Here is a 23,710-nt window from a genome sequence, read left to right on the forward strand (position 1 = left end):
AACATCCATTAAACCCCTGATGCAAAGACGTCCCCCCGCAGGAGCCCCAAATATACCATAAATACAGCGCAGACCCCTAGGAGATGACCTTAGTAAAGTGTAATACAATGCGATGCACAGCAGTGCTGAAGGAGGTGTGCTTGCGCTGTGTGACCTGTAGGGGCGCAGTGATATCACCCGTGTAACCCGCCGCCCAGATGTGTCCGCTGCTCAGCCACTACATCCCTGCCGCTTCCCAGCATTCCCCGGGGCTCTCCTGTGTCCTGGGACTGGGACTCCCGCACTGAAGCGACGGCTCCTCCCCTGGTGAGCACAGTCCTCGCATCGCGCTTCATCTCTCTGCTCTGATTGGCTACACGAGGATCCGCCCCGCCCTTTACTCATCACTGATTGGCTCTTTTGTCTTGTCACTCTCTCCGCCCTGCTGTGAGAACTAGTTTGTTTGCAGGCAGCTTGCATTGTGCCGTGCATTACCTGCGGCGGGCCGGCAGCACCTGGACGTGGTGAGAGCACCGAGCGCAGGTGAGCACGGGAGGGAGGTCATGTCTGCGGTTCGCTGGTTACAGTGCAGCTCCGGGAGAACTACTTCTCAGGACGTCACACAACTAAGGGTTAACTCGGTCTAGCTTTACTGCATTTAAAGGACGGCTGCAGAAGGGTTAAGTGTGTGGGAGACTGGTGTGGCAACAGAGGGGTTAACTGTTTGAAAGGTTTGGTAGCCGAGGGGTTAACGAGGACAGGTCTGGCACCGGAGGGGTTAACTGAGGACAAGTTTTGAGTTATTCGGGCTGTGAGTGATGGGATGGGATTGGGGGATGCATATCTGGCAGGAGAGGGGTTAATGCTGGCTCGGTAGTCACAGATCCCTCCTGGTGATGACTGGCGCCCTCTGGTGTATTTCTAGCCCGCGCACCTTGTTCCCCCGGGAGCTGCTTTATGGAGACCTGCAGAGTGGAAAGCTGAATGCTGCTCCACCTGCAGCCCCCGTGGTTGTGGAGCGCTGCTGGGTACTTAATGCTGCCCTCGCCTGACCGGAGCGCTGCTGGGTACTTTAATGCTGCCCTCGCCTAACCAGAGCGCTGCTGCGCTCATTCATCCCCTGCTGAGAAGTACATGACATGGTAGTCTATAGAGTGAAGAGTAATACAGTGGGGGGTGACCCCGCCGCTCTGGCCTCTGGGTTCCATACTGCGGTGTATTATTGCAGTGTATTACTGCGGTGTATTATTGCAGTGTATTACTGCGGTGTATTACTGCAGTGTATCAACCACCAGGGGGTCCAATATTTGTTGTTTAGAAACTTTCTATTCAGCGTGCAAAAAAGAAAAAGTGACCCGATCTTTCTGTTGTCTGGTGGGCCCACCGTAAATACCCGCCCGCGGGCGGCAACTGACCCCCAGGGTGCTTTTACACGGAACAATTATGATAGTCACTGACTTTTTGTGCGGACCTGTCCAGTGATTCGTGAGTCATTACGTCTAAAAAAGTGCTGTTCAGTCGTTCGCAGTCGCTGGTGCGGTCCTCTTAAAGCGCAGCCGGAGAGTGAGCAAGCCAATGGCGAAAAGATGTAAAGAGTACCGACGCCTGTAAAGGGACCGTCATCATTCGCTCGTGCGAACGCTTCTTCCGCTCCGTGTGAGAGGAGCCTCGGCGTGGGTCATGTCTCTGTGGTTCAGACTCAAAAGTGCAAAGAAGTAGCGTGATCTCTACTGGGTCCGATTGTGATCCGGGGGCAGTAGATCCCTGCTGTGCCATGAGATCCCCTATTAGGACTCGCTCACATGGGTGTATGGGGGCTGCGTATTATGCAGGTGTTTTTCACGTGTGTAATATGCAGTACAGGGTTAAATACACAGATTATTCCCGCAGTGTGAGGACAAGAGTATTAAAATCTCATTCGATCCGCTGCTTCTGCCGTGGATTCTCCATGTGGAAGGTGGCATGGAAAATCAGCAACAAGCCGCCCCGCGTGAACACATCCTAAGGCCGCCTTCTCACATGCCGGAATCGCTGCGGCGTCCTGCAAAGGAACACCCACCGCAGTGCCGCAAGAACTCCATGATGGCCGATCCGTCCCTAAAATGATGCCTATTTGGAGCAGCTGCGGTACCCAAGCTTTGTACTTCAAGGACATGATGGACAGTTTCACACAGGCAACAGCGATATCGCCGCGAGAAAACCGACGGACATCGCATCTGGGTTCTGTCTACATCGCTGTTTGTAGCGCTCTTTTGCCACATTCTCGTACGATGCAACATAAAGGAAGGCTCCGTAGGGAAACGCGGGCTACAAAACATCACACATCATGGCAATATACAGCATGACGCAATGTAGCAGCCTGCAAAACATCGCTGATATGAAGGAACCCAGAGGAAAGCACGGGCTTCATATACATGTAATTTGTAGCGCTGTCGCATTGCGAGAAAATTGTGCTTTTTTTTTTTTTTTTTTTTTTTTTGTTGCCTGTATGAAACCGGCCTCAGGCAATGCAGTGGATACATCACGGAAAGTTTTTGCAACGTGTGCAGGAGATTTAAAAAAAAATTTTTTTTTTTCTTTCTTATGGTGTTTTATAATGTTTTTGATACAGAAGTTTTTTCCCTTTAGAGAAATCTATGAAAAACTGTATGTCAAGAAAATGTGAGCATAAGGCCTCGATCACACGGGCGACACGGCATCGCCATGAGAAAAGGGCAGTGCGTCTTACAGGGCAAATGCGCTGAAATTCAGGGCAGGCCGGCAGCTGTGTGACAAGGATCGCATGTCCTTATCGCGCAGCTGCTGCCCAGGTCCGCTCCATAGCAGGGAGGAGAGCAGTTCATATGTACAGCTGATTGGTGCTGAGCTGGCAGGAACTGCTGCTGCTCGCCTGCCTCCACCAATCGGCTGTAGGTACAGCGGCAGCGCAGAGGAGAACGAGAACAGCTATGGAGCGGACTCAGCCGGCAGCTGTGTGATAAGAACATGCGATCTGCAGTATAAAGCTGCCGACCGTGTACGAATTTCAGGACATTCACTCTAATGTAGAAGACGAGTAACCTATGTGCCTAGACATTTGTAATTGATTGTCTAACCTATGTTCTCTAACATAAGCCGGGGTGCTCACTTTTAGGAACCCTCATGATTGTCTGCATTACACAATTCCAATTGGAATCGATGATCTGCCCAAATAATACATGGACATACTGGGTCCTTATTATATGAGATCTTTATTCCTCCTGTAATACCTCCTTTACTGCCTGGTCTGGGTGGGGTAGTGGGGGGTTCAAAATACTGAAAGTGTTGGCCCTTTAATAAATAATGTAGGAAAATTGTAGAGGGTGATGAGGAGAAAGGAAATCTAATGAATAGGTTTTTTTTTTTTTTTTTGCCAGTGGGGTCACTCAGGAACATGAAATGCAGAGTTAGGATTGCGGCAATCTTGCCCATGAGATGTCTAAGTGTCAGGGATGCTTTTTCTCACAAAAACCTCGCTGCCGCGTGCATTTTCATCACCCGAAAGACAATAGGACTTTCTAATGTTAAAAACGCATCACACGAAAATCGCAGATTCGTGTTTTGCGATTAATAAAGGCTCCATAGGGAAACATGAGTGATTTAAGAAAGAGCAAAATGCAGAAAGATAGGACAGGCTGCAATCTTTAAATCTCGCAACATCGCATGAGTGAGAACATCGCGAATGTGAAGGGAAACATTGAAAAGATGTGTTTTCACGCTCTCACGCATTGCAGGGAAATTGCTTGATTTTCTCACCCGTGTGAAACTGCCCTTTAAAATATAAATACTCCATTTAAAGGAAACTGTCTAACCCGGGAGGAAGTGCAGAGCTACCTAAAACAGATTAAAGTAGACAAACCCCCGGTCCCAATGGCATCCAACTCTGGGTTATAAGGGAACTAAATAATGTGATAGACTGCTGTTTCCTATATTTTAAGACTCTATATTGACAGGGTCTGTTCACTGGATTGGCGCATAGCCAGTGTGGTGTCGGTGTTCAAAAAGCGGTCTAAAAGTGAACCTGGAAACTACAGGCTTGTAAGTCTAACTTCTATTGTGGGTAAAATGCTTGAAGGGGTTCTAAGAGATGCCATCCTGGAGGACCTCAAGGAAAATAGCCGTATAACTCCATATCAGCATGGGTTTATGGGACAGCTCCTGGACTGGGCTGAGTCATTGTATACCATGATTTCTCCAAAGTGTTTGATAGTGCGCCGTGTAAGAGGTTGGTATATAAAATGAGAATGCTTGGTCTTGGGGAAAATGTGTGTAAGTAACTTTCTCCATAATGGCAAGCAGAGGGTGGTTATTGATGGCACATACTCTGATTGCTCACTGGATGGAGGCGGAGCGCAGTGGAGATCTCTTTTGGCCACCCGCCTCTATTCAGAGTAAACAGGTAGTCATTCATGAACTGCCTGTTTACACGGACCGATCATCATTTGATTAATATGCCTGCCTAAACAGAACTGTGAACGATGAGCAAACAAATTATCATTTGTCGTTCAGTCTCTGGCAGTGTTTATACCGACAAATTATTGTTCAGTTTCGCACCATCCAGCAATAAACTGATAATTGTTCTTTGTAAAGGGCCATCTGACTTAGTTCACATCTGTATTGGAGGCCTCTTTTGCGGCCGCTATTGCAGATTTCCTTGAATTTCCAGATGAAATGGTACTGCCAGAGTGCATGTTGGCAGCTGAAGAGAACCTATTATAGTCAATGGGTTCCATCTGGCGCGTGTGAACGAGACCTCACTTCCCCATCTACAAAGACCAGTGGAAGGCGGCTGCACCGTGTGAATCTGCATTTGACGGGGCATGTGCCCCGGGCGCTACTGTTAGATGTGGTGCTGCTGGCACCAGGAGTTAATAGTAAAGTTTTATGATGGAGATGTTAAATGTCCTCATTTAGATTGTTGGAGGACACTGGACAGGACAATGGTTGGTCCGCTGAACTACAAGTCCAAGTCGGTATAGGAGGATTTGTACGCCTATGTATTCGAGTAGGGAACATCTGGTGGAAAAAGCGATAGCAATTTTTCCGCTTGCATTCTGTTCCCTGTGCAGACAGACGCATTGATTTCTTCTACGGAAGATTCTAAATCTGAACCTGATCCAGATAGTTAATATTTATGTACTGCCGGGTTCCTCCCAGAGTTTCCTGAATGGCTTTTTAGATTACGTTAATAGATGTTCTGCAGTTTGTATATGGCCACTGCAGGCGGTCGTGTAGATCACTGTGGTCTGCGCACGATACAATATCTGCTAAATGTCCCAATATTGTCGTGACTTGTACACTTCTGATTTTTAGGCCTCATGCACACAGGTGGATCTGTATTACGGAATCCGTGATTGGCACCCGTGCAGGAGATTCACTGTTCAAGTCACCCATAGGAAAGTATGGAGCGTCATCAGCTCCACGCACACATGCGGATTTTATTTGTGGATTCCGCGAGCGGGAAAAAAAATCGCAGCATGCTCCATTGATCTCTATAGAAGCATTCAATCCGCAATTGCATTGCAGACTTGTAGGCGGATACTTCTCAGGTTGCTTGCAGACCAGACAGAGAGGTGGGGAAGGCACCATTGGGCTTGTGATTATTTTTTTTTTTCTGACCAGCTGTGCGGAAAACCCATTAAATCCGCAATTTCCCGTAAGCATTTAAAATTAATTTACACGATAACTTTTAGGTAATCCGCAGCGGAAATCCACATGCGGAATCTGTGTGTGCAATTTGCATGAGGGCTTAGGCCTACTTGCTCTCATCCATCGACTATTCGAGGTATTCTCCCCATAGGCTGAGTGCCTTGGCACTTTCCCGTAGCGCTGTACCTCCAGTTGGAAATACATTTTAATAGGGGCTCTTTAACACGGAATGATCATATAAAGTAAACACGGCCAACGATGGACCGGCAACTGATAACTCATTTGCTTATCGATCGTTGTGCATTTTATGAAGGCATAAAAACCTACTAATTGGCGCATATAAACGGGCCGTCCTTCATATATGAATATCTGGACTTCAAAACGTTCTCTTTTGTGTGCTGCGTACTTTTTTTTTTTTTTCTTGCATGATCGGAATGTGAATGAGCCCATTCTAGTCATTAGTATCTATGTTCTGCGTATCGTGGGTGCACACGCTGGTGTGAATCCCGCCTTAGGTTTTATGCCATTCAAGTGGTCATAAAAACCCCTCTAGTAACCAGCCAGTCAGGAGCAAGGTAGTGGGTGCACCCAAAAATGTGCCACTGGCACCGTCCTTTCTGGATTGAATTGCCCCCCGATCTGGTGTATCCGGCTCTTACGGCTATATTCGCACGGTTTACCTCATTTTGCCACAGTGGCCAAATGTTAGACTGAAGAGAATGGGACTGTGAGATGGCGATATATAGCCCGCAGGGCCGCTCTCCCTGTATATATGAGTGTTCCATCTGCTGTATACTCTCCCGTTGGCTGCTGTCTGGTCCCCGGTGGCTGTTTACTCGGGGTATAATTTGTAGCCACCAGCAGATTCTGTATAGTCCGGGCCTCAGTGGAACGCCAGGAATGTGCTGCTGCTCGGGACCGAGGGAGGGAATGTGCTGCACTTCCCCGCCTGTCTGTTAGACATCCTTTATATCGCTGCCTCCAGCCGTTGGCTTGCATCTTTCTGTGCATTGTCTTCTTGCTTCCGGCCCCTTCCCCACACAGACGGGCTACAACAATGAAGAGACGTGCTTTTTCATCGTAGTAGACCTTGCTGTTCATACAAAGCTGGGGAGTTAAAATAAAGTACAGCATGTATTATACCCTGGGGTCATGTGTACTTTCTCTCCCCCCCCCCCCCAAACACAAGTCCGCACGGCTTCTCGGACTACCTACATTGGTATAAGACACCTGCCTTGATTAAACTGCCTGTCCACAGGCGTTGCGCTTTGATGCTGCGGATTGCCGCCGAGGGAGAACACTGAAGTCACTGCGTTTTATCCTATGTATAGCGTTTTAAGTGTGATCCGCGTGCAATTTGTCACACGCGGATCACGCTATGATATAACGCCCGTGGATAGCCAGCCTTAACCATTCTTGTCCACATCAGCAGTGCTGGCCAATCAGAGTGGCATATAGTGTCTTAGGGCTCTCTCACGTGTGCGTGCGCGCGCGCGCTGTGGAGTTACGCTACCGACCTATATGTATTTTCAGCTTCTTGCGGGTTTTTTTGTGCACATAAATACGCAGTGATCACATAAATACGCAGTGTTCAGCGCGGCCTGCAGTGGGTGTGAAGGGGGTGTGAGTTAGACTTGCCCCTGATTGGCTCAGCGCTGAGCCAATCGGGTGCAAGTCTGACTCACACCCACTGCAGGCCGGCCGCGCTGAACTCCATCTGCCGGGACAAGGTGAGTATATATATTTTTTTTATTTTTACACTTTTCTGGATGAATTGCAGGGAAGGGCTTATATATTTAAGCCCTTCCCGACAATTCATCCTGCGCTCGCCGGCAGCCCATTGCTTTCAATGGAGCCGGCTGTATTGCCGGCTCCATTGAATTCAATGGGCAAACATCGTTCTTCTCTGTCACAGCTGTTACAGCTGTGGCAGAGAAGAATGATTTGTCTTCTATATGTTCTCAATGGGGTCGGCGCTGCTGCCGCCGGCCCCATTGAGCGCATATAGAGAAGAGAACAGGAATCGCAGATAGGTGCGATCTGCGATTTCCGTTCTATAATTTATCGGTCGAGCGCATAAAAAGCGCTCATGTGTCCGATACCATTGCAAAGCAATGATTTTAAAAAATCGCCGGACGCATGCGCAAATTGCGCGAAAAAACGCCCGTCTGACTAAGGCCTTACTGTGTACTTGCACAAGCTCATTGATTTCAATAGACTATTTCGGTCCAAGATGTGATTATTTATTTTTGTTTTTTCCACACGTGCAAAATATGCGTGTGAAAAACACGTTTGCATATACCCCAACGCAAGTCAATGGGGTTTCGGCATTGCATATTATGCGTGGAATACCAAAGGCAAATGCTCGTTTGAACGCCCTCTGACTACCAATACACAATGTGCATCAGGTAGTCAGAGATGTAGTGCTGCCATGTTTGTTGGTCCAGGCCTGGAGGGCCGCTTTACGGGCTTCTTTACACAGATGTGATTTATTTATTTTTTTATCCCGCTGTTGGATGAAGCGAAAGCATTGATTTTAATGGTTTTATTTTCATTAGCGGTATTCTCGCCCCTTACTAGTACGGGTGTGAAAAGATAGGACTTGCTGCTCACATGTAGTTAATACTCCCTGCTGTTTTATACAAATTAATGCTCTATGGCGCGGAGTTTAAATGGCCTGATTAAAAAAAAAACTCCTGTTTCTTGCACGACTACGCTCCACAGCGGCGAGTGCAGTTGTGCATACACCTGTGTATTTTTGCCCTAATGATGTATCCCACTATGCCAGTACAGTGCGGTATGTGATATCCTTCCATTTGAACAGTATATCAGGTGATCCTCTCATCATATACCTCCAAGAGCCACCCTCGGGGGTGATGTCATTACTTCTAGGACTATTTCTTGTATGGAGCAGGACTGAATTCACTCACTTTTCCAGAGTAGATTTAAAGGGGTTGTCCCGCGCCGAAACGTTTTTTTTTGTTTTTTTTTCAATAGCCCCCCCCCCCCCCCCCCCCCCCCCGTTCGGCGCGAGACAAACCCGATGCAGGGGTTAAAAAAGAAAACGGGATAGTGCTTACCTGAATCCCCGCGCTCCGGTGACTTCTTACTTACCTGGTGAAGATAGCCGCCGGGATCTTCTCCCTCGGTGGACCGCAGGTCTTCTGTGCGGTCCATTGCCGATTCCAGCCTCCTGATTGGCTGGAATCGGCACGTGACGGGGCGGAGCTACAAGGAGCCGCTCTCCGGCACGAGCGGCCCCATTCAGAAAAGAAGACAGGACTGCGCAAGCGTGTCTAATCCGGCGATTAGACGCTGAAAATTAGACGGCACCATGGAGACGAGGACGCTAGCAACGGAACAGGTAAGTGAATAACTTCTGTATGGCTCATAATTAATGCACGATGTACATTACAAAGTGCATTAATATGGCCATACAGAAGTGTATAACCCCACTTGCTTTCGCGGGACAACCCCTTTAAGCTTTGGTGTCAGAGATGCACTGAGGACTGTTTACAGTCCTGTGGACTCTGGGGACATGGGGTAATGGTGCGGATTTCTTGCTGACCGCTCTTTGGGCAGAGTTGAAGCCACTGTTGCAGAGTTCCTGGGCTGCCATGCTAGCAGCTGGCAGAGTGCCATCCCACTGCGAAGCTCTCCTGCCCCCTATGTGAATAGGAAAATATATAGTTGTAGATGAAATAAAGTGCTCTGCACTATTCCCATGAAGCTGTGGGAAAATGTGTAGTAGATGACTAGAATGTCTCCAGGCCCTGTTCTATCTGTTGTTCATGATGTGTATGTTGTGTTGCCCAATTTTAATTAATTCATTGTCTCTAGGCACAAATCCAGATTTATTTCTACAGACGCTTTGAAACATCAGTTTCTTTTCCTGCTAAATTTTTATAGATTTCTGTTCAGCTACTTCTTAGAAAAGCTGGGTAGTCTGCTCTCCCAGGGGTTATTGACCAGCTTTCCCATGCTCCTGAATGGCACGTTTGCGGTGGTTGCATAGCAGTATGGGCAGTGAATGCGTCTTGTCTGTCATGGTCGGCCACAACGGTTGGAGTCCAGGAGATCTATGAGTTGTCAAGTAGCTTTCCCAGCAAGAAGTATGACTAAGAAATGGTAGAAAAACTTGGCTGACCTGAGCATATAGTGACTTATACTTACTGCTAATTATGGTCAGTCTTCATAGATGTATAATCATTAATAACTTCAGAAGGGTCGGGGATTATTCCAACTGCAAGATTGGAGTCAGGAAGGATTTTTTTCCTTTAAATGGGGAAAACTGGCTTCTACCTCACTGGAGTTATTTTGCCTTCCTCTGGGTAATAGGTGGAACTGGATGTGCAGATTTCTTTTTTTTGGCCTTCGATACTATGTTACTATGTGACTTTTTCATTGTCCCTGTTCATAATTTTGCAGGAAGCAAAAAAAAAAAAAAAAAAAAATTGTAAAATGTAATTGATGCCACAATTGATTGTGAACTTTTGTAGATGTAAGTGCCCTCTTAGAAAGTGGTGCCAGTGAGCGAAGACCACCACCAGGGGTTAAAGGAAGTCTGTCAGCTGGAACGTGCTGTCCAAACTGCAGGCACGATGTTATAGAACAGGAGGAGCCGAGCGGATTGTATATAGTTTATGGGGAAAGATTCAGTAAAACTTGTAGTTTATTCATTTATATCTCTGCACATTCTGAGCGGAGTAGTCCGATGGGCGGTCCTATCAGTGATTGACAGCTATCTGTCAATAAATAGTCAATCAGCGATGGGACCGCCCACTGGACTGTTTGGCTCAGAATGTGCAGAGATATAAATGAATAAACTGCAAGTCTTTCCTTGAAAAACTATACATCAATCTGCTCAGCTCCTCCCGCTCTACAACATGATCCCTGCAGTTGGGACGTGTTTGATGTGACAGATTCCCTTTAAATTGAAGGGGCAATCACTGAACAGTTCTGGGGCATTGGTAGTCTAACACTAGCCACGCACTGTGGGGATTACGTAGACTGAAGATTGTTTCGGCCGTCTTGGATGGCTGAAAATAGGAGTGACCGACTATATATAATATACCCTGGCCAGTCCTTGGACAGAATTTTGTCACGAGACCTGAGGGTCACTTTAAAGTTGTTCATTTGAACAAAAAGTAATTACAGCAACCGGTGGCTTTGGATCTGATGAGGACTGAATAACGAAATCCAACTCTCATGCTCGGTCTCCTGCAGCTAGAAGCAATCATCCTGGTCGTAGGCATGTACGGATATTGCTGGTACCGCAAACTGGGATTGCAGGCTGACGAAATACGCTCCAGCATTGATGGGGTTAAGGAATGTTCCTAGAACTGCATCTATTTGGAACCTTCGTGCCGCTCTTCGTGTAACTGCTGTGTAAGTGGAGCAGATATCAGATAACGGCTTGATTTAGAGGGTCACCTGAAGACGGCGCCGTACTGTAGAGTAGCTGCCGCGGTCATTCGCGGACAGTAACATGACATGACCCTTTGATCTGTGCAGCCTCCTCCAGTACTGCAGTGTAGAGCACTGTACAACATAACTCTGACAGCTAGGATGTGAATGAAGCCTTTGTTGTAACATGTACTTTGGCGCGCCGCCTAAAGAGCTAATTATTTTGGTGTAATAGCAATAGAAGAGACAAATGATGTTTTTGCCAGAGCACTGGAGCCAGATCTTTATTGTAGACGGCACGTAGATTAGAGGAATATATCCCAGTACACAGCACTATAATAGCAGGGGCCGTCAAGCTGCAGCAGGGTACATGCCGGCAAATTACATTTCCTAAGGGGATGTTCAACGTGCTGGGTGTGCTACGGATCCATAGCAAAGTTTCCAGTTTGGAAAGTCTGTCCTGTGCAGATGTCCTTAAAGGGTTCAATGTTTCCGAATGGAAAGAAGAGGACCGCAGCATTGGCGCCGCATTTACAGGCTTTCTATCTTTTAGGTTCTCTTTGAATGGATCGTTCAAAAGAGCGAAAATGACTGATAACACTGGGGAACACAATCTTTGGTGACTGGGGAGTTAGAACTTCTTTGAGGTATTTTTGGGTCATAGATTCTGAAAATGACATTAGTTTTCTCCATCAGGTCTGCTTATCAAGATATGACATATGTCCATATGAATGTATACATATTGTATTATACATGTAATGACTGCCAATCAAAAGCTGAAGGTACAAAGGTAAATCCCAAGAAGCCTAGAATACAAACAAAAGAAGCAAAAATCTTCATTGAGATGTTGCTGAAACTACATTTCTTTGATTTCCTGCGATGAGATGTTACTGGACATTCGCGCTGGAGGTTTCACCAGTAGTCCGCCATCATATCCCATCGTCCGCAGTACTGTTTATCCACGGTCCTTATTTCCTGGTGAAATTGTTCACCTTCCTCATCACTTACATCACCAAGAGAATCTGGAGATCCATCCAAAATGACTGCAGGTCCTGCAATCTGATGCTCACGTTATACCCAAGTGTTCAGAAACAGAAGTGAGCATATTCTTCACAAGTTCACCAGAGTTTACGGCCTTATAGTTCCCAAGGAAATGCTTCACAACCATACAGAGCAATGACCTAAGTGTGATTGTTCTCAGTAAGAGGAACCAAGTAATCTTGTGGATGTGATACCTTTTAATGGCTAACAAAAATACATGATGTTAATGATGGCCTGAGAGATCCGAAAGCTTTCTGTAACATCATGTATTTTTGTTAGCCATTAAAAGGTATCAGATCCACAAGATTACTTGGTTTCTCTTACTGGGAACAATCACACTTTGTTCTAATGAGTAACACAGTACCAAACCCCCTTTTTATTCATTTAAACAACAACGACTACGCACGTGCCTCAAGGGTTGTCCAGTGAATCTTTGAAATGCTGGTCTTTCAGGAGTTCTTGGATTTGTGGTCCATCGAATTTACCTATTTTTTGCTCATCGCAGGAAATTCTCTACATTTGTAGCCGAAACACCTTCCATTTCTCTTCAATGTCTTTACAAATTGATTCGTTAAACCCAGTTTGATGTGCAGCGATGGCAATTACTAATAGTAAGCAAATGCTGGTGAGAAAATAAAGTAAATGGAACACAAATGGACAATGACACCAGGAATATCTCAAAAAATGGAGCTCCTAGAGCACAATGTATGGCGTTTTTAGAATCAGTGGCACAAAAATACCCAGAATAAGGTCTAAAATTCCAGGCACCATGAGAACGAATCTTCATTTTGTTCCCCAGTATAATCAAATGAAAACTGGACAAACCGGAGGGGAAAAAAATAACATAAGCCTCTATTTAGGTCAGAAAAGTCTGAAAGGTTTTTGTATTCCTCACTGTAATTGGTCAGTGTAAACGCAGCCAACAGTCGGACAAACCAATAAATTGTACGCTTTTCGTTCATACAGGCATAAAAATTATCGCTGGCTCGTTCACTAATCTGGTTTACATACCGATCGTTCAGTTCTTACGATTCCCTCGTACAGGGACTATGAATGACTGAACGAGCCAACGATGTATCAGTCTGTACAAACAGGCTGCCCGGCAAACTCGGACATCATTTGCCACGATCAAATGGGAAATCGGTAGGTCTAAACAGACCCTTGAGTCTGTGTCCCACCAGCATTTGTGCTGCATTTTTGCGCATTGGATGTTGTATATTTGCTTTTACAACCGTGTGATACTCTTAGCCGGTAAAATGGCCATTTGGTTTCATGAGTTCAAGAGCATGCTGCATTTGTTTTGTTTGTGAACAGACCTATAGGAGTCATGGGTTCTATTTATGTCCGTGCGGCACAGGCCTTATTCTGTAGCTACAGCCGAGTGAGCGTGTGTTTAGATATTTCTGTATGTCTCGAAGACCTGAGTGGAGAAAGTGCTTGCATGAGAATGAGCAACAATACTAGATGTGTGTGCCTTCTACATAAACCATATGGCCCCCTGTACACGGGCAGAAATTCCGCCCCTGCCCACCTGCATAGGATTGCATTAGATAAGGCAATCCTAGGCAGACAGTCGTAAAAACAAATCGCGGAATGTTCCATCTCTGTGCGGGTCTCGCAGAGGCTCGCACAGAAACATCAATGGTGATGGGCTGGCTCCTCTGCGCATGCGTCGGCAACCGGCACACAGTGAATAGAGGAGACGCCGGGAGCGGGTAAGCCACAGGCCTCTGCAGGGGCTCGGGATCCGACCCGGCGGTCTATGGCTACATGTCCGTGTGCTGGCCGATACCTGCAGGCAGTAGACCTTGCATGTCAGATCAGAATAGGACCTGCTGCGATGCCTTTTACACGGACCATTGGTCCATGAGAAGAATTACTTGTCTGAAAAAAAAAAAGGAAAATATTCATTTTAATGATCTAACATGATTAAACTTGTGTAACATGACATCTGTTGTGCGTCTGTAAAGTTCAGCTGCTTCTCAGAATGCTAAGATGAGACAGCAGACTGACTGCAAGTAAAAGGGCAGAAGACTGTGTAAGGAGAATGAGGCAACAGGGCACGTTGGAAAGGGGAATGAGGCAACAGGGCACGTTGGAAAAGAGAATGAGGCAACAGGGCACGTTGGAAAAGAGAATGAGGCAACAGGGCACGTTGGAAAAGAGAATGAGGCAACAGGGCACGTTGGAAAAGAGAATGAGGCAACAGGGCACGTTGGAAAGGGGAATGAGGCAACAGGGCACGTTGGAAAAGAGAATGAGGCAACAGGGCACGTTGGAAAGGAGAATGAGGCAACAGGGCACGTTGGAAAGGGGAATGAGGCAACAGGGCACGTTGGAAAGGGGAATGAGGCAACAGGGCACGTTGGAAAGGGGAATGAGGCAACAGGGCACGTTGGAAAGGGGAATGAGGCAACAGGGCACGTTGGAAAGGGGAATGAGGCAACAGGGCACGTTGGAAAGGGGAATGAGGCAACAGGGCACGTTGGAAAGGGGAATGAGGCAACAGGGCACGTTGGAAAGGGGAATGAGGCAACAGGGCACGTTGGAAAGGGGAATGAGGCAACAGGGCACGTTGGAAAGGGGAAAAAATAGGGCATAAAGATACTGCAGGCAGGGTTTCTCCATGCCCCCTTCCCCCACACCCTGCATTTTTAGGCTTAGTGTGTATGTGTGTGTATGTATATGTATTTATACACACGTGTGTGTGTGTGTATATGTGTATATATATATATATATATACACACACACACGTGTGTATAAATTTTATATATATATAAATTTATACACACGTGTGTGTATGCATGTGTGTGTGTGTGTATGTATGTATGTATGTATATATATAATATACATATGTGTGTGTGTGTATATAATAAATATATATATAATGTTTATGTTGGCCTCCTATAGTTACAGTGAGATGCAAATATTAAAAAAAAAAATTATATTTATATTACATTTTTTTTTATATTTGCGTCTTACTGTAACTATAGGCGGCCAACATAAACATGTCCCGGCTGGTCTATTTAATTGCCTGAGACTGTGCATTCATCACGTACAGGCTGTATATATTGTTCATGTAATGCACTGGCGGCACAAGCTCCATCCTATATTATTACACCAGGGATACGGCAGCACATTGATCTGTCCGTAAATTGCAGTGACTCACACCATTGTGTTTTGCGCCCGGTAAGCAGTATTTCTGAGCTTCATTTAATTTATATGTGCAATGACTTCACTAAACAAATACTATTGTGGTAATGAAGGTCCCTTGTTGGGATAGAAAACGTTTCCCAGAGCAACCACTTGACAGATGATGTCATGTCAGACCGTGGAGACATCTCGCTAATCATTTGGCCTCGGGCCGCTGGGAAAGGCTGAAATGCTTATCTGTTAGTTATGATATGCAATCTTCTAGTATACATTTAATAGAACGGAAAAATGATCAATGTTTTCCGAACCCTCGGAAAAAGGCTTATCGGAGCCATCGGCCGCATGGGGCAGCCATCGTTCAGCCCATTCTTATTGTTTGAAGAGACCACACACACCATAATCTCTCGAAATTCCCCTCTTGAAATGTCTATATAGATTTTATTACCACCCATGTTATTGAAGTGTCAAGTACTGTGAGAAGGGGAGAGAATGCCTAAGAGCAATGGTGGCCAAACCACAGTAACCACCATGACCCTCCCGAAATAACACATCAGCTTTCCAAATCCTTCTAAGAAATGTGGATTCTTGAAGCTGAACCAGCCCTTAGAAGTCACAAGTTCTCCAGCATCTACAGAAATGTTTCTTAACCCCTTAGTACGGTTACGTCCTGCAGGTTCGGGGTATGTATGGAGGGGGATCGCATATTAACATCTTCATCAACACTTCTGCCCTATTCAGCAATTCCAGCAACCTGATTTGTTCTGATTGACAATTCCAGCAACCTGATTGGTTGTTTGGGTGGGCTGATTCACAATTCCAGCAACCTGATTGGTGATTAGGGTAGAAGTGTTGATGAAGATGTTAATATGCAGGGGGATTGTGGGTCAATCCCGCTCCATAAAATGTGGGTGCCTGCTGTTTCTTACAGCAGACACTCACACACAACAGCTCCAATAAGCCGTGCGGCACATCGGAGCTGTTAACCCTTTAAATGCCGCCGTCAATCCTTACATTGACATTTAAATGCCCCGATTGATGTTTTGGGTGTCCTGTACGGCCCCCAGTGATGAGATTGTGGGTTGCTGTGTGGTTGTCCTGGCAGCCGGGGGCTTTCTGAAAGGCCCCAGGGCTGCTATTGCAGAGTACCTATCAAGCCATGCCTGTGGCGTGATAGAATGCCTGTCACACCGTGATCTGATGTAATGCTATGGCATTACATCACACTGCAGAAGCGATCAAAGCGTTGCAAGTTCTTACCCCCTGTAGGGACTAAAAAAAAATAGCTTTACTAATTATTATTTAAAAAAAAAAAAAAGTAATTTTTAAAAGAAACCAAAAACCTTTTGCCATACCTATAATAACACTAATTAAAAAAAAAATACAGAGTTGGTATCGCTGCGTACAGAAAAGTGCAATCTATCAAAGCAAATCAAAATTTACCCCGTATGGTGAACGTTGTTAAAAAACAAAAAAAAGCCACCAGAAATGTGTTTTTGCTTTTTATTACATTTTTTTTCTTGCAAATGCAGTGACAAAAAAAAACAAAACACATTTCTGGCTTTTTTTTTTTTTTTTTTTTTTTTGTCACTCCATTTGCAAGAAAAAATGTAATAAAAAGCAATCAAAGTCAAATGTATTAAAAAAATGGTTCCAATTTAAACAGTACGTCCCGCAAATAATGAGTCGCACAACTATGTTGACGGATAAATAAAAAGTTTTATATCTGTCAGAAAATGGCGGCAGAAAATAATTTCAAAGAATTCGCTCGGACCCCAATGATCTGCTATTATCCAGCTGGCTGAATTTAATGGGGGCTATTAATGCATTATCAACCCGGGCCATTGCAATGTGCACATCGCTGTCCACCTTTTAACTCTGTCCACACTGACAGCGGACCAGATAACAGCTGACCACCAAAGGTCCCGAGGGTGGAGGGATAGAGATTTACTTGTTAAAACCAGATGGTGAATTACAATAAATTTTTCAAAATTGTTTTTATTTTGCTGCAGAGATATGCTTTACTACAGCAGCCTTGTGGGCCATTCTCACAATGGACAGGAGGGGACCCATTGACTTTTATGGGAGATGTGGTTTTTGATATGTGCAGAGGTTATTGTGCAGGGGAAGGGAGGGGGGTGAGTGATCTGTGACCACCACCTATTTCTGTTTTTTTTGTAATCCTGCCTGAGATGACTGCTGAAAAGTTTTCTCTTTAGAACAGGAAGTGTCAGACTACTAGGCTGAGGGCTGTTTCCCACGAGCGCATATCGGCTGGCGGTTTCACGGCCGGACGATATATGCTATCATGTGGGGCGTAAAAGCTCATGAAACGGGTGCACAAATCTAACGTTTGTGCGCCCGTTCACACGGCGTGGGCCCCGGTGCATATGCACGGAGGTCACCATGCCGTCTTCCCTTTTCCCCCTCCCTCCCCATCGCAGGCTCCCCTCTGCTCTCCTCCTCGTTTGTTCTTTGCAATGGGTGGGGGTGGAGCTAAGCGCTGTCCCGCCTCCTATTGATTGCTATGGACAAGGGTTGGGAGCTTAGCTCCGCATGTCCCACCCCTTGTCCGCAGCCAGCAATAGGAGGAGGTGGGATTGGACAGTGCTTAGCTCCACCCCCTCCCATTGCAAAGAACGAGTGGGGAGGAGAGCAGAGGGATGGAGTTTAGCAGCCGCGTTGCTAAACTCCCTTCCACCTACGGCCGCTGCTATGTGCCCATGCAGCGGCCGTCGTATTCCAGCCCAAAAGATAGTTCCGGGACTATCTTTTGAGCCCAAAGTAAAAATGTCCGGCACTATATTGGCCAGGCGCTTCTATGTCTCAGGAATACGGCCATATGATCTGATGCCTAGGACTTGTTTATATATAGATTGTGATATTGAAAATTAAAAAAAAAAAAAAAAAAGTATAAAATGTGATTTTATTTATTTATTTTTTTTACACCAAAGTTCGTTTTCTGATGACACCGTCCCTAAATGTCAGAATCTCAAGATACGTTGTGCTTGGGGATAAGTTAAAGGGTTCTCTTGACTTAATCTTTTTTATATAGCTTTGGGTTCCCTGTGCTCAAAAGTATATTAAATAAATCTACTCACCGTGGCTCTACAGCAGCTGACGGGTTATGTCACGGGCTTCTACAAGTTTACGGAATGTAATTGATGGCATTGCTGACCCTCTTATTGGCTGCAGAGGTCACGTAACCACTGCAGACCAAGTAAATTATTGGAGAATCGGAGTGGGGGTGAGGGAGCAGTGTGAAAGTGAAGAGGGGAGTAAATACACATTTAGTCGCCCCACCCTGCCACCAAGGACGTCTATATCAGAACACCCTTTAAGGTTGGACACCTTTATTTGATTGCTGTATGTTACCGTAACAGTGAAAAATGTATGTTAGTATTGCCACGGTGCAAAGTGGTGTCAGCACTACATAGGGGTCTTAGTTAGGCAACACTGTGAAAGTATTACTTGGCCACCCTAATGAATGGTTAGAATTGGTCACTGTATGGTATAAAGGCTCACTCGGTTCTAATTGCGCAGCTTATTAGGCAGTGAATAGAACCAGTGGGTTTATTCACATCTGTGTATTTTTCATTAGATCGCATGAAAAATACGCAGCATGTCCTCTCTTGGTGTGTATTACGCACCGAAATACGCCATAGCCGTAAATAGCCTGGCACAAATACTTACTGAAGATGTAGGAAATGTGGTTATTCACTGTCTATTTCTGAATCAAAATATTAGGCCCTTTTTTTTTTTTTTTTTTTTTTTTTTTTCTTTCCAAGTATAAAAACATTATGTATTTGTGTGTAAAAAAAAAAAAAAACACACTAGAGGGGGGGATATAGAATATGCAGGCAGTAGGTGATCTGTCAATACAATTCACATTCAGGGACTGAAAAAAACACGCTTATGTGAATGAGCCCTAGATGTTGATCATATTGGTGGGGGTGCCAATGGAAGGGACCTCACAGGGCACCTTCCAACATAAAGCTGACCTCGATGGACCTGTTCTATTGTGGTTTGGGTGTCAGCAGATTTAAGGCAGGGAAACCTATAATGATCGGCTTTAGCGCTAGAGCGTAGACTGTTAACCGGGATGGATGGAACATATGTTTTCATTTAAAAAAAAAAAAGTTTCCTTTCGATTTGACGGATTCTTACTGCTACTTTCATAAATCACTGTAATCTTTTACTTTTCTGCAAACAATGGTGTGGACTTGAGCAAGTTGTGCTGTTACTTTGTTACAAAGAGTAGCTTTAGTATCTGTTTTGATCTGTTTCAGTCCACTTTTAATGCATAAAAGTAGAGGATGCTAAAATGCAACCCGCATATAATCTTAGCTTTTTGTATAGATGTGTTAGTCAAGCATAACTCAGCACTAACTCTAATGTACTTTTTTTTTTTCCAGCTTTAGATGTTGTCATCATGTCGGTCAGCGTTCATGAAAATCGCAAGTCACGGACCAGTACAGGGTCTATGAATATTTCATTATATCACAAACTCGGTCACCCAGACTGTGTCCTGACCCATCTTAATACTATGCGAAAGCAGCAACTTTTCACAGATGTCACACTATGGGCAGGAGACCGCTCCTTTCCATGCCATCGGGTGGTGCTGGCGGCCTGCAGCCAATACTTTGAGGCCATGTTCAGCCATGGGTTGAGAGAGAGTATTGATAACACTGTGAACTTTCATGATAGTCTTCATCCGGAAGTCCTGGAACTCTTGCTTGACTTTGCTTACTCTTCCAAAATAATAATTAATGAAGAAAATGCCGAGTCTCTATTAGAAGCCGGAGACATGCTTCAGTTTCATGATGTAAGGGATGCCGCTGCAGAGTTTTTAGAGAAAAACCTTTATCCCTCGAATTGCTTGGGAATGCTCCTGTTGTCTGACGCTCACCAATGCAGAAGATTGTATGAGTTGTCTTTGCGAATGTGCTTGGTCAACTTTGAAACGGTGCATAAGACAGAAGACTTCAATAATCTTTCTAAAGACCTCTTGCTGGACTTGGTTTCAAGTGATGAACTTGAGATTGAAGATGAACAGGTGGTTTTCAATGCCATGCTTCAATGGGTTAAGTATGATTTGGACAAAAGAAAAGATTATTTTCCTGAGTTATTAAAGAACATCAGATTGGCCTTGCTCACCTCTGAATCGTTGAAGGAAGCCATCGCTTGTGAAGACTTGGTAACGGCCGATGAGAGGAGCAAAGTCATCATGGAGGAGGCTGTTCAGTGCAAGAGAAAGATACTGCAGAATGATGGTGTGGTGACAAGTCTATGTGCCAAGCCTCGAAAAGCAGGGCATACCTTACTTATTCTGGGAGGCCAAACATTTATGTGTGATAAAATTTACCAAGTAGATCACAAAGCTAAAGAGATCATTCCTAAAGCTGACTTGCCAAGCCCAAGGAAAGAGTTTAGTGCTTGTGCCATTGGATGTAAGGTCTATGTGACCGGTGGACGGGGCTCTGAGAATGGAGTTTCTAAAGATGTGTGGGTGTATGATACAGTCCATGAGGAGTGGTCAAAAGCGGCACCCATGCTCATCGCAAGGTTTGGGCATGGCTCAGCCGAGTTACAAAACTGCCTTTATGTAGTTGGTGGACATACAGCGGTTGCTGGAATTTTCCCTGCATCACCTTCCGTTTCCTTAAAGCAAGTAGAGAGGTATGATCCTCTATCAAATAAATGGACCATGGTGGCCCCGCTGCGGGATGGTGTAAGCAATGCTGCCGTAGTTAGCGCCAAGCTGAAACTTTTTGTTTTTGGAGGGACAAGCATACACAGAGATCGGGTCTCTAAGGTGCAGTGTTATGATCCTTTTGAAAACCGGTGGAGTATAAAAGCTGAGTGTCCCCAGCCGTGGCGCTATACTGCCGCGGCGGTGCTGGGCAGCCAGATATTTATCATGGGAGGAGACACCGAATTTACAGCCGCCTCCGCCTATCGCTTTGACACTGAAACTAATCAGTGGACAAGAATTGGAGATATGACAGCCAAACGAATGTCTTGTCATGCTCTAGCATCGGGCAATAAACTCTATGTCGTTGGGGGATATTTTGGGACCCAAAGGTGTAAAACCTTAGACTGTTATGATCCGATTTCGGACTCTTGGAATAGCATCACAACGGTGCCTTACTCTCTTATACCGACTGCTTTCGTGAGTACTTGGAAACATTTGCCTGCGTGAGAAGATGGACTTTAAAATGATTACTACTTGTAACACAGAGGTAAATAAGTGTAGGGGTGACATTCTATATTAAATGACATTCTATATTAAATGGATATCTGCTATCTGACAATGCCAACATCTATCTTGCTGATAAAGGGTGTAGCTACAACCAATAAATTGCCCCATAATCTTCCTGTTGAGGGAATTAAATGAAGATGCACTTGCTTTCTTGAGTCTGAAAAGATAGAAGGGGCCCTTATATAAGCCAAGTCTACGAGTAAGACGAGCCATGAGGGCACACTTGCCCTCATTTCTATACAATGCAGAGAATATTTTGGCAATTTAATGCGTACAGGTATTACCCACTCGCGCCCCCTATGTGCAGACAGCATGTTATAAAGTCAGGCTCCTAGTCCTCTTTTGTATGACTCCTGAGTCATAACCCAGTGATAGTTCCTTTTAACGAGTCCCTGATATCTGGCTATAGGTCATTGTATCTGCCCTGATCAAAACAAGCAGTCACGAATTGTTCTGCCCAATGGAAGAATGGGGAAAGACATGGCAGTTAATCTGTTGTCCAAATGCAAGTTTTTATTAGTAGAGTAGAGCCTATGGAAGGACCATGGAGACAAATGTATGGCATGGTCATGATCTAGAGACCTCCCCACCACTAGTGAGTGATAAACAACCTTAAGGTGAATGAAAACCCTTAAGTTTCCTATACACATTCAACGACTGTTCGGCTATTTCCCCCAGGGCGGTAAGTGACTGCTGAACAGCTCTGGTGCTGGCACCTTGTCACAACAGGATTGAACCTTAATTGTACCCCATCCTTTACCCCGACATCATCTGCTTGTCAAGTGAAAGACGAGCCACCCCCATACACGTTGAGTCATCCAGCTCCGCCATTACAGGTTCATTCGGACAACTAAAGTCTGTGTATGGGGGTATTTGGCCAGTTCCAATAGGAAAAGGAACTCTGAAGTACAAACTACCCCACTGGCAAGAACAATAGGATCGTTTGTGAGCAGACCTACAGTTCTACCATTTAGAGATAGATATGAAGTAAATGAGAAATTAAAATCAGCTACATTGCTACTATGGAGTGATAAACGCTGTTACCAAAGACTATTGATTTTATAACCAACTACTAAGAGCTTGTAGGCCATAAGGCCAGTTCCTATGGGTCAAAATCCATGAGGTAATAGTAATTGCACACCTGAGCGATAATGGAGAAGTAGTGGGGGTGCCTTTTACCACTTACATTTTACCTAATATGTTTAAGTAAAAGGAAATCTGGTTGATATAGGTAAAAAATAGGAATAAATAGGGAAGCCTGCGGCATGCCAAATTTTATTAGAGGTTGCTGGACTGGCTTAGTTTTCAAAAAGGAGACAATCTGGCTTCTTTATAACCCTTTCCAATCCAATTCTGGATTCAGGGTTTCCTAAAAGGCTTTCTCTTTTTGCTGTTATACAATAGTACCATCTGCTGGCTAAAGCCAGTGTGTGTGACCGCTGAGTGGCTAGCAATAGACGGTAAGAATACCCTGTTGGACGTCTTCTGACATTGAAGCTGTACAAGCTTGAATCAGAATGTAGGAAGATGTCAGGCAGTGGATTGGAAATGGGTAAAAGGGTTATGCCAAGAGTATGCCCCCTGTTCCTAACAAGAGATAATGAAATTGGCCATGTTCTAGACTAATCTTGAGGTTTAACTCCCTTTCTACCGTTCTTCACAAAGATGGGAAGAAATAGTTTTTCAGTGCCCAACATGGCTGCTCCATTCTCTGCAAACAAAGACACTAAATGCTCCAGAAAGTAAAATCTCTTTTTCTTTTAAGTGACATTTTCAATAGGCGGTCGCCCTGGGATGGCTCCTAATCTCGTAGAGAAGCGGACCGCGGGTTAGTTACAGTCGGCTCCTCTTTCATCCTTTGAAAATGTGGACTAATAAAAAAACAGGGAGATAAATCAAGAGGAGACGAAGCAGATTGTGGTTTTCATTATTATAAGGAATGTCTGCCAAAATGGCTGGGGAAAGCAGAAGTGATTATTTGAAGGGAACTGATCTTACCATTACTCCAATTAGTTGAATTGGAACCGAGACGCATGCATATGATGTGTAGGAAAGCGGACTCTTAGCTGAGACAGCAGTGTGGATTTTCCTAGCTCTGGTAACGGAGCTCTGAGTCTAATTTGTGGGCTGCTCCTGGCATCGCCTCAATCACCATCATTTTCAGGGTTCTGACATATTTAAGCTGCTATAATGTTAATTAACTGG

At 45.0% G+C, this 23,710-nt stretch overlaps 1 protein-coding gene across 2 annotated transcripts in view; it reads left to right on the plus strand.

Moving 5' to 3' along the window:
- Nucleotides 1–458: 458 nt before the first annotated feature.
- Nucleotides 459–23,710, plus strand: part of KLHL25 (kelch like family member 25) — a 29,035-nt gene continuing 5,783 nt past the window's right edge. The window contains exons 1-2 of one of the 2 annotated variants that reach the window (XM_066592819.1): nucleotides 459–522; nucleotides 19,659–21,485. In XM_066592819.1, coding sequence (XP_066448916.1) covers nucleotides 19,676–21,445 — 1,770 coding nt within the window. In that variant the 5' untranslated portion in view covers nucleotides 459–522; nucleotides 19,659–19,675 and the 3' untranslated portion in view covers nucleotides 21,446–21,485. Of the gene's footprint in view, nucleotides 523–19,658; nucleotides 21,541–23,710 lie in introns of those variants that run through there. The other variant, XM_066592820.1, reaches the window with a different exon arrangement.

The sequence above is a fragment of the Eleutherodactylus coqui genome, chromosome 2 (assembly GCF_035609145.1).
Source record: "Eleutherodactylus coqui strain aEleCoq1 chromosome 2, aEleCoq1.hap1, whole genome shotgun sequence".
NCBI lineage: Eukaryota > Metazoa > Chordata > Amphibia > Anura > Eleutherodactylidae > Eleutherodactylus > Eleutherodactylus coqui.